At 45.2% G+C, this 14,550-nt stretch overlaps 1 protein-coding gene across 2 annotated transcripts in view; it reads right to left on the reverse strand.

Annotated features, from left to right (window-relative positions):
- STMN3 (stathmin 3) overlaps window positions 1-14,550 on the reverse strand; it is a 146,274-nt gene that overhangs the window by 98,166 nt on the left and 33,558 nt on the right. Inside the window, exon 1 of one of the 2 annotated variants that reach the window (XM_086932745.1) lies at window positions 8,956-9,192. The exons of the other annotated variant lie outside the window; for it this stretch is intronic. Coding sequence (XP_086788871.1) covers window positions 8,956-8,974 — 19 coding nt within the window. The 5' untranslated portion in view covers window positions 8,975-9,192. Of the gene's footprint in view, window positions 1-8,955; window positions 9,193-14,550 lie in introns of those variants that run through there. 2 annotated transcript variants of the gene reach the window in all.

Here is a 14,550-nt window from a genome sequence, read left to right on the forward strand (position 1 = left end):
TTTTGTCCCTCGATATTATTTCAGTGATCCTTTAAATTCATATTGACTGATTCCCAATGACCATTCCTCTCTGATGTATAGGTTGTCCAAACAAATCTCCAAATTTCTTGCATGGGCGGTCGTCTCCATCTTTTTTTAATTAATTCCATAATGCTTCATCGAGTGAGTTGGAAATTGCCGCTTTACACTTGTGACACAATTTGACATACGCAGATTTCTTGGCCACGGTGTGTTTAACAAGCCCAGCTCCAGAAATAACTGGGCTCGTGAAGAAATGTTTGGTAGTCGGAAAATACTTTGTAGATTCCTATCATCAACGTGTCTACCAGCTTTGCATCAGTTCCCAGCCAAATCTTGTTCCACTGGATAGAGTTGGGAGTCGTTTTGCCTCCATATCCTGCAGGATTGGGACCATGCTGGTTCCCCACAGCCTTGTAGCTAGGCTCAGAAATCTAAACAGACCCCAAGATATTTATATTCTGCTGTTCTCTCGATAAGAGTGCCACCCATCTGCTATGAACCCTGTTTACTCACTCTTTTGCCAAAGATAATTATTTTAGCTTCTTCCAAATTCACCTCTAACCTAGTCAGCTCTTTATATTCAGGGAGAGTATCTAATCTCTGCAGACCCACTCCTGTTCGACTCAGCATCACCAAGTCATCTGCATAAAGAAGGTTGGATATTGGCTTATTCTTAAATATCGGTGATTAGGAATTGGCTCTGTTGAGCGATCCGGATAAATCTGGAATAAACAAGTTGAAAAGTAGGGGCCAACACACAGCCTTGCTTTAAAATGTCAACGGTTTTGATTTTACTCGAGAGGACACTACCATCCCCCACTTTTATGCTTAGCCAAGTGTCTGAATAGAGTCGTTCTAACGCTCTCAGGAGACCTGATTGAATGTCCCAGGATCGCAGTTTTTGCCAAAGGAGCTTCCTTGAGACCTGATCAAATGCTGCCTTAAAATCTACAAAGAACGCATACAATAATGAATGCGTTTTTATAGTATGATCTATTAACATGGAGATAGCCATTAAATTTGAGAGTAAGCCCGCTTTAGTGGAATCCGGCCTGATTCATTGGAATGATTCATCTTTGGGCGGCCCACACCTCCAGGTCCTTTAGCACAAGTCCTGCAAAATATTTGGCCCCGAGGTGAATTAGGGCAATCAGCCGATAATTGTTGGCTTTGTAGGGTCCCCTCCTTTATGTACGGTATGGAGTATGGTACCCTGCCAGGTCTCTGAGAGAACCTGCGTCTGTGTGATAGAACGGTAGAGGAGCAGTAGCCACTCTACCAACATTTTTGGAGCCCTTTTAAACAGAGCCTGTGGTAGCCCGTTCGGACTTGGTGCGCAATGGGACTATGAACTATTGTTTACCCTCTGGGTATCGGCAGAGATGTAATCAGCCAAGTCTGATGTTAATTGAGAATTTTCAGACAGGACCGTCCTTATAGTACTATGGAGAGGTTGAGTCTTGATTCTGAGGGGTCTGCTGCAAGTTGAACGGGTTGCATTGCCATACTGGTTACTCCTAGATACAGCTGTGGAAGTGGAGACTGGGGTGTGAGCAGGTACTCCTGAGCTTGAAAGTGGGCAGTTAAGTAACTCACTCAAGAACCTATTTCAATCATGGAGCTAGATTTGGGTTGTGTTTTCGGCAGTGAATACATGTAAGTCCATATTTTGGGCCACTATGTATTAAATAGTTTTAACTTTTGTATTTGGAATTGTCAAATCATTCTGCTTTTAATGCATATTATAATTGTGAGCAGCCTTGAGAAAGTCCTTCGGACGAAACACGTGTCGGCTGCCTGTTTCTCCTCTATTGGATTTGTTGATATGGAATAAAGGATATACAGAAGGAAATTGGAATCGACTTATGGACTTCCTTGTTTCGTAATGCCTATAATACAGATTTGTACAAATTTTTGGTTGTGCCTCGGCATTTGTGCAAGAAGTAACTCACTCACACCTGCTCTCTAATGTTTGCATTATTGGCTCTGCGCAACCCAAACTCCTTTGTAGGAACCATCCGTAAGACGTTTTTCACATCCTTACTTTTGCTAGCGCAAATGAGTCTAGCCCAAAAATCATCTTGAACTGCTTTTCTATACGCCCAAAGCTTGTATTTTTGTTTACCCCTCTGACTAATCACTTCTGCTTTGAGGATTTTGCACAAGGGATTTGCTCGGAGTTGTTACATGAGCCTGTTTACATTTTTCTTGGAGAATCTCCCTTTATATGCAACCACTGTTTTAAAGGTATGGCCTTGGGTGATTAAACTTCTAGGATATTTTACTGTGATGTACTTTCATGGATCCTGCCAGCAGCTCTTACAATGTCCTCATGTGGGGGAGAGGTGTGGTGTGTGGATTTTTTTTTTTTTAGGAAATATAAAGGGTCCAGTGTTGCCACTGAGGTGTTCAAGTTACATCAAAAGCCATGAGGCCAAAGTCTGAGTTGTTTGTGAATGTCACCAGAACTCCAGGATGGCCAATATAGGACAATATTGCATGTTAACCTTTTAAGCCTTTTTATATTACATGTATGTTGTGGGAGATTATGCTTGAAAAGGTTGATTTCTTCAAATTAGAGCTGACAGTAGGCACTGCTTGGAATTAGAAACATTAGGTTTTGTGTATCTTTTATGCATAAATTGTAGATAAAACTATGGATAATGGTGGGGGCAGTAGAATTATGCTATTCTGAGGCTGCACTGTTTCCCACATAATTATGGATTTACAGCATTTGCCGCATAATTTCAAGACTTCACAAAATAAATTGCTTGCAACTAAAATGAATTAAAAGAATACTGCCAGAGAATGAGCTGCATAATTTAGATAATATTGCTGCATAATCCTAGTAGCCCTGGACATTGTAAGCTCTGCAGAGTGGTTTGAGGGCTGGCATTTTAATGATGAAATTGGTATTTCAAACTTTATTTCATGGTTCCCTATAAAACATGGGTTGTTTATGCCGCTGCATTTTGAGCATCTATATTACATGTTCTGGTGCCTTTAATACACAAAATGCAGTGGTGTGAAGCCCAAAATTCACAGCGAACATTGAACAGTGGAAAATATATTTTGGGGTGAAATATGAATCTTTTGCAAATTGTGTGGTTAATACAGTAAACTCATAATAATGTAATAGTGTTCTAAATATAGAAATCCATCATTTTGTGTTAAATGCTGCAGTTATAATTATGTACAGCTCTGCTTTAAAGTCTTCTCTGCTTCAGACATCCAACTTCTCAAATACTGCTTGCACATCATCCAGGCCTGGATGTCTAGGTCCTAGCTGAAGCCAACAATCAAAACACAGTACAAACCATAATGCAATTGAACCCCATCTCTCACCAAAATCCAAAACAATTGTATTCACCCTGGACACCAACCTCTTCCTCAAGGAACACATTGTTGAAAAACAAAGACGTCCTCGTAACAGCTCTCTCTTCAAAAGGTCAAACCATTTTTCCACAAACCATCAAAATGTGTGTTCAAGCCATTGTACTCCCACATCTGGATATTGGTAATGCCCACCGTCATGGCCTTCCATCCTCGCACAACTTAAGGGAATCCTATGCACCACAGCAAATCTCATCCATGGCCGAAAGAAATATGATCCCATCACCCCTATCCAGATGGAACGCAAGCAGCTCCCCTTGCTGGCCCACACCCTCTTGAAAACCAGCGGCATCATTTATAAAGCCATCACAACCGACACCCCCGCAGACAAGCTTGCCATCTTTGTTGGTTCTCAGCACACCAGCAGCCAGGACACCATCACACCGCAGACTAAGGGAGGAGGTGTGGCGCCGCGGCTAGGACGACTGACTCTGGAATCTGGGGATCACGGTTAGATTCCCGGCACCGGCAGCAGATTTGCCCAGCACCATGTGACTCTGGGCAATAGCTTGCTTAATCTTCCCGAAGGCCCCCAGCGCCTAGAGACCCTTACGGGTGATTGTGCGCTTTACAAATGTGGATTATCATTATTACTAAGAAGTATAAAAAAAAGGAAAAAAAAGGTAGCAGGGTATTTCCATCTTTGGACCCAGGATCCGGATGTCCATCAAAACCCCCCCCAATGCTGCTTCGATTTAGAAAAGAGTTGAAGACCCACTTCTCTAAAGAACACTGCATCACAATGCAGTGACCAATCACAACTCAGCGTCCTCGTCTATCACTTGTTAACTTTAAGCTTGCCTTTGAACATGTCCAGTGCTTCGCTGCCTTTTGGTAAAGTTTGAGTTACAGAAATACCATATACGTTATGTTATGTTAAGTATTCGTGTAGAACACCTGATTACCCAGAAGGCATTGTGGCACTAGCTCAGATAGCAAGTGAAAAAAAAACACCCCAAGGAAAGAGATTACCCCACAAAGAAAAGACATGTTTTCAGCGCTTTCCTAATATATACATGCATTCATATGCAGTAAATAACCTAAATCCACTGACACTTACAAATGCCCATTTTTTTTTAGAATGTATTTAAGGAAGGTAAGGAAGCCTAACTTTCTGATTCCAGTCAGTGCCTATTGTTTGTTGCACTTTAAAGAAAACATGTTTTTCAAGCTAACTACCCAAAAATAAACATGTAATATATATTTTAAAAAATCCACAATGGGTACCGTGGCACGGTGTGGTCCTATATTGCCATCTCACAAACTATTTCCCCTTTAGCCCTATGGTTTATATCACCAGAACCCTCCGATTGTATATAGGACCATATTTTACAATTATCCACTATGTATTTTTTATATATATATATATATGTATATATGTATATATATATATATATATATATATATATATATATATATATATATATATATATATATATATATATATATGTATAATGGGGCAATAGCAAGTGAGTCATGCAACAATGATCGTTGTGTGAATGCCAAATTGCACTGCACTGCCTACTGGGACACAGATTGTATTTGGTTAGAAGACAGCTAGATTAGCTAGATTAACTATGCATGATTTGTGAACCTGTATGTAATTTTTGTGAATTTACGATGCTTCTTTTTAACTGTTTTGTGAACTTTTTTTTTTTTTTTGTCCTCATAGTCGCCCTTGGTGACCATATAGTAACGAAAAGATAGAGGAGTTGACAGAAACACTGACCCAGATATACTGGGGGAGATATTAATGATTCCTACCGGAGTACCCCGCAGTGCAAGGCATCAACCACTTAATCATCACATGGTACCATCTAGGCTAGCATGCTGCTGTATAATACCCTCTTCGTAGCCGAAATCACCCTTGTAAGGTATGTATAGCCAAAGAATGAGATCTGCGTGTCCCTTTCTTTGGCGGTAGGGTCTCAAGTCAGTCCTTGCCCAGTGTTAGTCTCTTTTGGCATTTTACCAGAGCTTTGTGGTATGGGTAAAAAATTAGTCTTCTATGGCTGTTTGCTGGCTAGAAGAGAAATATGTAAACGATGGAAAGATAAGGCATCTCCACTTTTTACTGATTGGCGTGCGTCTATGCTACAGACGTCAAAATTAGATATGATTAGAGCTGGGAATCAAAATAAGAGAAGTTTTTGGCTGCTTTTGAACTGGTAATCATGGAATATAATATCATGTTTTTTGTTTTTTTTCTCCCATGTCCTATGATTACGCTGCTTGGAAGGGTCTTCTTAATAGGCCCCCTTTGGCTATACATACCTTACAAGGGTTTTGTGAACTTTTTATGTTCCTTTTTATGCACTTGTACTTTTATGGGAACCTTGTGGAAGAGGTGTGGCGCCGCGGCTAGGGCGACTGACTCCGGAATCTGGGGATCACGGTTTGATACCGATCCCCGGCACCAGCGGCAGATTAGCTCAGCACCATGTGACTCTGGGCAATAGCTTGCTTAATCTTCCCGACGGCCCCCAGTGCCTAGAGACCCTAACGGGTGATTGTGCGCTTTACAAATGTGATCCGAATAAAGTTTTATTGACTTGACTTGAGAAGACAACGACTAAGAAACTCTGCACAATTAATTTCAGTGTTTTGTCACAAAATATCCTGTCTAGGTAACTTCTGAGTCAAATTGTATCCATTGATGTTATGCCAGTGAAAATAAATACTTGCTTCTTTGGAAAGCATATACTGATACATGTGCAATGACACATATCTGACATTAACACAAATGTCGAATTTCATGTTATTGCCGTTGCACTTTCTAACTAATAAACGTTTTTTACTATGTTTTTAAGGGGCCAACAAGCCTCATCGAGATTTCACCCTTCATTCCTTATGGCCCCATCCATCCCAGTATTATAATGCTTATATAGTCTGCTCGTGTGAGTACATACGATCCATATACATCCGCACAGATGAAATCACACTAGTTTTATCACACCCCCCTTTAAGGGGTCCAGTGGTGTAGAGTGTGTGTCAGGGATCCTAGTGCGAGAGTTGTGATGGGAAGTGTGTTTATTTGAAGGCTATGGTTTTAATTTCTGGAAATTATGGCGGTTTACCTAGCATGTTATCCCATGTATTGACAAGATGTATGGATCTCTTATGTGAAGTTTTTAATGTGCTGAATGTTTTTTATTTGTATTCTTTTATGGCTGCTTAAGCTGAATAAAGATGTATTGACTAACTGGGCCTGGTGACTGCCTTCTGAATTGTAAACTACAGCAATTATCGGGATTCAGTGCCCTCCCCCATCTCAGAGTCCGGTGCCACTGCACCTGCTGCACCGATAGAAGCCACGCCCCTTTACGGGTCGCTTGTTTGATATCGCCTCGAGCCTCCTTTCACAAACATGAGCGTCATCTGCCCACACACAGGATCGAGGTGGTAAGGGCAGTGTGGGGTGTCGGGCCCTTGACAGGTTTATGTCTGCGCCCTCGTGATCCAATCCCCGAATAAATCCCACAGCGTTTCCTAAAACCCACAAGCTATGCCACCGTCATTACAGTGATTATGTTGATGGGTGACAGCCGCCAAAGACCCCTGGGCAGCCCTTTCTACGGCAGGCTCGGCTCCTCCTGCCCTCCCCCCAAAAACACAGGCGACCACTCCCTGCAGCACGGAGGTGTAAAGGCGGGCGGTGGCGGCAGAGAAGCGCCCCCACCTCCTGATAGTAGGCACATCCTCAGCTTGCCCCCAGGACTGTTGGGAAGAGAGCCGGGCAATGAAGTGCCCAGGCCTCGGGAGCCCCGGGAGGGGAGCCCATGCCCGCCCCAGAACGACACATACATGCAGCCCTGCCTCCCCTGCCCCCCCCAAGGCACCTGGGAAGAGAGCGGGGTGGAGGGTGGGGGGGGGGGGCTCCTGAGCCAGTGGTGTAACGCAAAATACCCCTCCCCCCACACCCATGCGAAGGCTGTGAGGGGCCCCTCCGACTGACATATTTCGGAGTTATTCATAGGCCTTGGGATGGAAGTGGCCCTCCTGAAGGGTGGCCCCCCCAACCACCCACCCCCCTCCCCCCCACGGGCGTCGTTACGGTCCTGTCACTAACCCAAGCCGACACATACACCTCAGTCTCTCGCCCTGGGATGTTGGGAAGAGAGGGGGGTCAGAGAGACGCCCCCACCCTAAAAAGGATGCACCCCCTCCTCGCCCTCAGTCTCCTCCCAGGGCTGCTGGGAAGAGAGTGGTGACAGAGGGGGTCCCTTCACCTCCGCCCCCACCCCCAGAATCGGCGGGTAGAGGTGCACCTCGGAAATTAAAACGGCCCCCCTCATCCTCGGGGCGGCGGTGAGGATAGATCAACCACGGGCTCCATCTTGGCTGTGTTTAGCACCATCACACCCCCGTCTCTGTGGAGACGCGTATGCCCCCCCTCCCCCACCTCTCCCCCGCGTGACTCAGAGCACCCGCTATGCCCACTCCAGCGGCGAACCCCTTTTTCCATCCATGCGAGCAGCGCAGCCCCCCTGACACCGTTTAGAAACGGGGGCCAGGAAGGGGGGGGGGGGGGGTTGCGCACGATCCTGTCAGACGTTTCACACTGTGATGCACTTCACGGAACCTGACCGCTCGGACCTTACCTAACACTGCACCGCCCACGGCCCCCACACCTGACACCTGGCTGACCACCCCTGACGCCGTGCTAGCCTTTCCCCGAATCCGAGCTGACCAGACCCGACTGACGCAGGACTGGGCTTTGCCTCACCCTGAACAGACTATAACTGACGGCGTACTGACCTTTACCTCACACCGATCTGACCAAGCCTCACACCCATCTGACCATACCTCACACCGATCTGACCATACCTCACATCGATCTGGACTTCACCTCACACCGAGCTGACCATACCTCACATCGATCTGACCATGATACCTCACACCGATCTGGACTTCACCTCACACCGAGCTGACCATACCTCACATTGATCTGACCGTGATACCTCAGACTGATCTGACTATACCTCACACCAATCTGACCGTACATCACACCGATCTGACCATACCTCACACCGATCTGAACATACCTCACACCTATCTGACCGTACCTCACACCGATCTGACCGTACCTCACACCGATCTGACCATGATACCTCACACCGTCCTGGATTTCACCTCACACTGAGATGACCACACCTAAATCCGTGCTGTCCGCTACCTCACACCGAGGTGACCACACCTCACACCTGATGTGAGGTAGTGGCCGTCTTGGCCTCTACCTCACATCTGGCTGGCAATAACGGACGCCATGCTGACCATCACCGGACACCGAGCCGACGCCGTCTTGACCACTACACATGAGCTGACCAGGCCTGACACCGCGATGGCCGCCGCCTCACGCCGGGAGGGTCACAGCTGAAGCATTCGGGGGGGGGGGCGGCTCCTCACATCGGGCTGACCGTGTCGGCTGCTTCTCACACCGAGATGGTCACAACAGACATTATAGGCCCTATCAGGCAGACCCTGCCCTCCCGCTGCCCATCCCTGGCACGGGCGGACGTCCGTGGCGCAGCGCAGTCCTACCTGACACCGTGCTGGCCATGGCTGTGGTGGGCGTCGAGGGTGTGGCGCTGAGCGGAGAGGTGGCCGCAGATGTATGCAAGAATGAGCGAGCCGCAGAGCCGGGGGGTGCAGCGGGGACCAGGGCGGAGAGAGCCGGGGATGCTGGGGGCTGTAAGGACCGGCGGAGGCCGAAGGATGGAGAAGGGACCAGGATGGAGAGAGCTGAGGATGCGGAGTGCTGCAATGCTGTGGGAGCAGCTGACTGGAGGGGGATGTCCCTGACTCAGCTCTTGGGGGGAGTAGGGAGGGGCGATCTCCGAAGGGCTGGGAGAAGGAAGGGAACCGAGAAGAAAGGAAAACGGGCAGCAGGGAGGGAGGGGCACTGAATGGGGACATTATTTATGCGTTTCAATAGACGTGTATATCACACCTTTTATATCACACGTCACATCGCCTTTCACTCGCCAAAGGGCAATAGGAGACACCGTAAATATAGAGAAATAAAAAAATATGATGAGAGAATTCAGCGAATACAACACGCAGCAAACAAAGACCCAGTGGTCCATGGTAAGCAGCACCAAAGCGGCTTCTTTTCTGGGAGTGGATTTCCTGTTGGGGTGGCAGAATACCACCCAGAATACCAAAGCCCCAGACCCGAAAACACACTGTACTGCTAACACCAAGAGGCACAGATATACGACTGTAAACACACAGACCCCCCAAATGCTCACATACCAGAACAAAATCATCTGGAAACGCAAATGAGTGGTATTGCAACCAGGGAGAACCACCACAAATACCCAGTACCAGACTGCAAACACACAACAATTCTTAGACATAAAAACACCCACAGCTGTAAACATACAAACATGGAAACAGACAAAGGAACAGAACGCCAATTTCCTGAACCTCAGACAGAACTATATACACTTTAACACCCAAAAGCACATACATCTCTAAGCTCTAAGAACCACAGCAACACACCAACACTCAAAGCCATGAACAAGGAACACCACATGTTCCCAGAACACAAAACACACAAAGCCACAAATACTCAGAAACACAACTAACAGTATCTGAAAACCTCTATGAAACACATGGGAATACCACATCCCATAACTACAAATATCCAGGACTGAAGATATTCAGATTCACAAATATCCAAAGCCACAAACACCTGCAAATCCCAGTATAAAGAATGGCAAACACCCAAAACCTGTAAGCACTCAGTACTGAAAACAACTAGAACAGCAATCATGTAGAACAGAAATATCCTCAAAAAGCCAGAGCTGCAAACAACCGGAAACATCTAGCTACGAATGTACAGAACCACTCAGAATCACAAAAAGTCCAAACAAGCAGCACTGTTGCAGGGATTCTGTGTAGTTACAGAACTATTCTTGGGATCATGGATCCTTAGTGGACGGGGACTGAGTCTTCCCACCACCTGAGTACCCATAAGCCCGGGACCCACTAGCTATAGTGTCTCACTTCCCCTCCTACTCACTCACAGAGGACCAAGTGATTAGACACCCCAGAACATAACACTCCAGACCCTTTCAGGAAGAACGGGTACAGGACATCCCCTTTCGCTCTCACACTCATACTAGTCCACAATAAGTTCTGACAGAGACACGAGGAAAGTTTAAAATGTTTATTTTAACTATCATGCAGTACATGTACCACAACAAGTAGGAAAATGTGGTCGGCATAGTAAGTAGTCCGTAAAACATAAAAGGTGCTGTCATTATATACAACACTGTAGCCTAACCTCCCTCTCTTTCTATAGAAGCAACATTATTGTATATCAGAAGATCTCTGGGTGTTAGCAGCAGACCCAGTACCTTAGCATACACAGATGCAAGCTCTACATCTCAGGTGCTGTCAGAATACTTTCCCTGGAAAGGTCCCTCTTCAAGTGTGTGTATTTCCTATCTGTACATACCTATATGACAAAAAAGTACATGTTGCCAAACAACAGCTGCATCTGTTTTTTTTTTTCTAGGTGCTAGGGCCTGACCGAAAAACTATAACAACGGGCATTGTTGTTTGACCTTGTCTGCGGTGTTAAGACTAAATCCCAGGAAAGAACAGAACGTAAAAACAAAAGCATGTTCTATGTGAATGTACAGTGTGGCACAAAGCAAAATGAGTTTGTGTAGTAACGCTTGCAAAGCAGAGGCCATTCTGTAACGTGCTTATGCTAACATAGGGAAAACAACAATGGGCCTGCACAGGACATATGACAGCACCTTAAAACAAAAACACCTGGAATGTCAAATTGTAGATACGGCAAACATATACAACCAATAAAAGAGCCGGTACTACAAACCTGCAAAAAACAGGATCTGGTTATTTGTGCTCCTGCTGGTATCGCTTTCTAGTCATCTCCTGAACAGAGTTAGGCATTTTCATCCTTGTGGTGTGCCTCAGTCCTCACTTGCTGCATTAAAGCAGTCCTACATCCAATGACCAGACTCTTTCCTCCTCAAGACAATTCAACCACATCTCATCCATTCTCAAGAAAATACACTGGCTTCCGACTGAAGTGAGGATTATTCTGCTGTGTTGCTTACAAAGACATTTATTTGAATCAACCTCTTTATCTGGTAAATCTATTCAATATCTGAGATAGTCAGGCTTTCTTAGGAGCAAAACATATTTACATCTGGAAACTACCAGATTTAAAAACTGAACCAACATGGGAGAGGGCAGCAGCTGAACTACAGTGTGGATACCATTTACCCTGACTTTGAAGTGAATGTCAGCATTTGAAGCAGCAAACGGCATTTGGATTTGAGCTGGGGGTTCTTTAGGGGCGTTTACCGGTGAGGTGGTAGCTGCGCAGCCGAGACTTGGTTGTGCTTCATGGTCCTCCTGTGCCTGACTGAGACAGTGACTCCTCAGCAGCCTTGAAGACATCTAAGACGGTGTCACCTGGGACTGGTTGGCACATGGTGTTGGTTGAATACCCAGTAAGACACCCACGCTTCCAGTGATGTGCTGTGGTGTACTAGAGCCAACGGCACTCTCCAGAAGGTGAATGTCGCTGTGGCATCAGAGCTTATGCAGAAGAGATGTCTCCTTTTTACTGCCTGCTCAATGAGGAATTAGCAGCATATGGGTGGGCAGGAATGCCATTCATTATCTTAATCATAGGGACACTTACGCATTTTAATGCATGGATGATCAGGCGTTGGCGCTCCAGATGTTGTGATTTCCAAACAGGTGTCTCATTGCCACTTATGGAGGCTGAAGATGATTGGATGGAGAGCTTTTAAATCCCCCAAACTTCTGGAACTGGTTCTAGTGAAGGTGCAAAAGTCCCATGCGTCAACAAAGACACACAGTGAGGGTCTCTGCTAGGAAGAGTCCCTCGAGGAACGCAACTAAAGAATTCCAAGCTACAACTACCAATAAAGACAGGATGGTGAGCTCAATGGGTGGCAAACTTGATAGAATGCAGAGCTGGGTGGAAAATGTGGAGCTGTTGACTAAGAAAATGGTTGGCGGTTGAGCGAAAGATATCTGGCCTCCAAAAAGAGGGAAACAATTTTGCTGAGTTCTGGGAATGTGCAGAACACTCCACTTGAAAGCTTGAAGTGAAGTTGAACTGCCTGAAAAGTCAAACCTTTGTACAAACCTACAAATGCTGGGGCTTCCTTCTTCTCAAAAGGGGATAGATCCAACAGATCTAATTACGATTTTATGCACAATGACATTCTGCGAAGCAAAGTTTCAGAGCCAGTGACTTCCCACAAGGTGTTTTGGCTCCCTACTCTAGGGCAGGGCAGTGGTTCAAATAAAGAAGGGAACAATTATAGTCGTAAATGTGTGTGGTGAGGAACATATGCAGAAATGGTTGTGATACATAAGAAGTATGCAGAAAATAGCTTTTTTCCCCAGATCAGAGCAGGGAAGAAGAGGCAAGTAGCTGAGATCTGTGGAAGTTGGAAGACGTTCACCCAGGTGTGTCTTGAGGCAGTAGTGTGGTACCTAGTAATACGTAAGGTAGTGCATAGGTAACAGGTGCACATGTTTCTATGCGCAGACGCCGCTCAGTAATTTCTGGATGGAATTAATGCTAAGCAATCATAGTGATAACACTGGGGCCAAGGTTCTAATAAGAGATTTGCACTGTTGCTGATTTGCTTTGACCCAGACTTAGGGGCTTGCTTGATGATCGGTCCGGTGATGTGACAGGAGGATGGGACTCATAGATTTGTCTTCCTATTTTTCTTCATATCATTTAATACTGTTTGTAGACTTACCCAATAGTCTGTGACATATTTCTCTCCTCTCTACACCACTCCCCATAATGTGCACTCCTGCCTTGTGCAGTGGAGCCCAGGGGTTGGTCTTTTGAGTGTGATGTTAATATCACCCTTTCTCTGTGATGTGGCGGTCATAAGTATGTGTGCTCATTATTATTTCTTTTTATATAACACGGATAAGACACAAAGAGCAGTAATCATACAAAGCACTTAAGGTTCTTTATGTTACACACTACTGATGCTCCAGAGCTGAATGTCATCCTCTTGAGGGTAGTTTTGGAGAAATCGCCCAACTCACTGGGACACACGTTTTAAAAATTATTTCTTAATATAAAAAAAACCTGGAACTACGCTTCAGTTTTTTATGGAACACTTATACATTTTCTCTTTCACATATAGTTGTATGATCACTGACCCCAGCGGCGGCTGGCATCAACAGGGAGGGGGAGGGGGGTATTGGGGTTGTGTTTTATGGATAGTAGTTGCAGGAGGTAGCATTACGAAAAGTTTCTCCATGATGGGTGCAATGCATTGTTTCTGGGGGTTGTGGGAGATAGTACCAATCATGACACTGTAGCATATCCTAGCTAAGAGTATAGAGAGTATACATCTGCAAGGGCATGTGAGTCATCTTTTCTTTTCATGTGTTTGACATGAGAATAAATCACAGGTGTGCCTGGGTTTGGAGATTCATGATGATCTTTATTTAATTTAATTAGGGCACAGACCATAAGCTACAAATTCGACTGTATATGATTTAAGACATATTCAGTTGCTTCTGCTACAAAGCGTGACCACTGGAGAGTTGGGAGGTGATGATGCAACAGCGCACTGTAATTGTGGTGGTAGTTTTTAGCAAGCCTTGTTGTCTTAGAGAAGCGAGAGTTTTGCCTATAAGCACTAACATCTGCATATGAAATGCCAAGTCCAATCCATGTATTACCTGACTTAAAATCTTTTACCAAGTTGTAAAGTCGCTCATTGTTCATTGAGACACCTAAGCCAGTCCTGGCTTATCAGGCACATTGATGCATTCTGGGACTTTATTTTTTTTTTACATTCTAAGTAGGAATGGAAAATCTCAATAAGCACAGTGTTGCTGGCTAAAACGTCATGGCACTGTGAAGGAGTCATGCATGACGTAAGATCACTCTGATGCTATGTTAAAAAATGTTAAGTGATTGAATTCATTTGCAATATTGCTGCTGCTGGATCCACATGTACAACCAAATAGAACATGTGTTCACCTTTTCTATGAAGTGCTCCACTTCATTCACATCATGCATAAAAACAAGCATTGCCAATGCCAAGTTTTGACTTGTGCATGGTGTACAGAGGAAAT

Source organism: Lissotriton vulgaris, chromosome 7 (assembly GCF_964263255.1).
Source record: "Lissotriton vulgaris chromosome 7, aLisVul1.2, whole genome shotgun sequence".
Lineage (NCBI taxonomy): Eukaryota > Metazoa > Chordata > Amphibia > Caudata > Salamandridae > Lissotriton > Lissotriton vulgaris.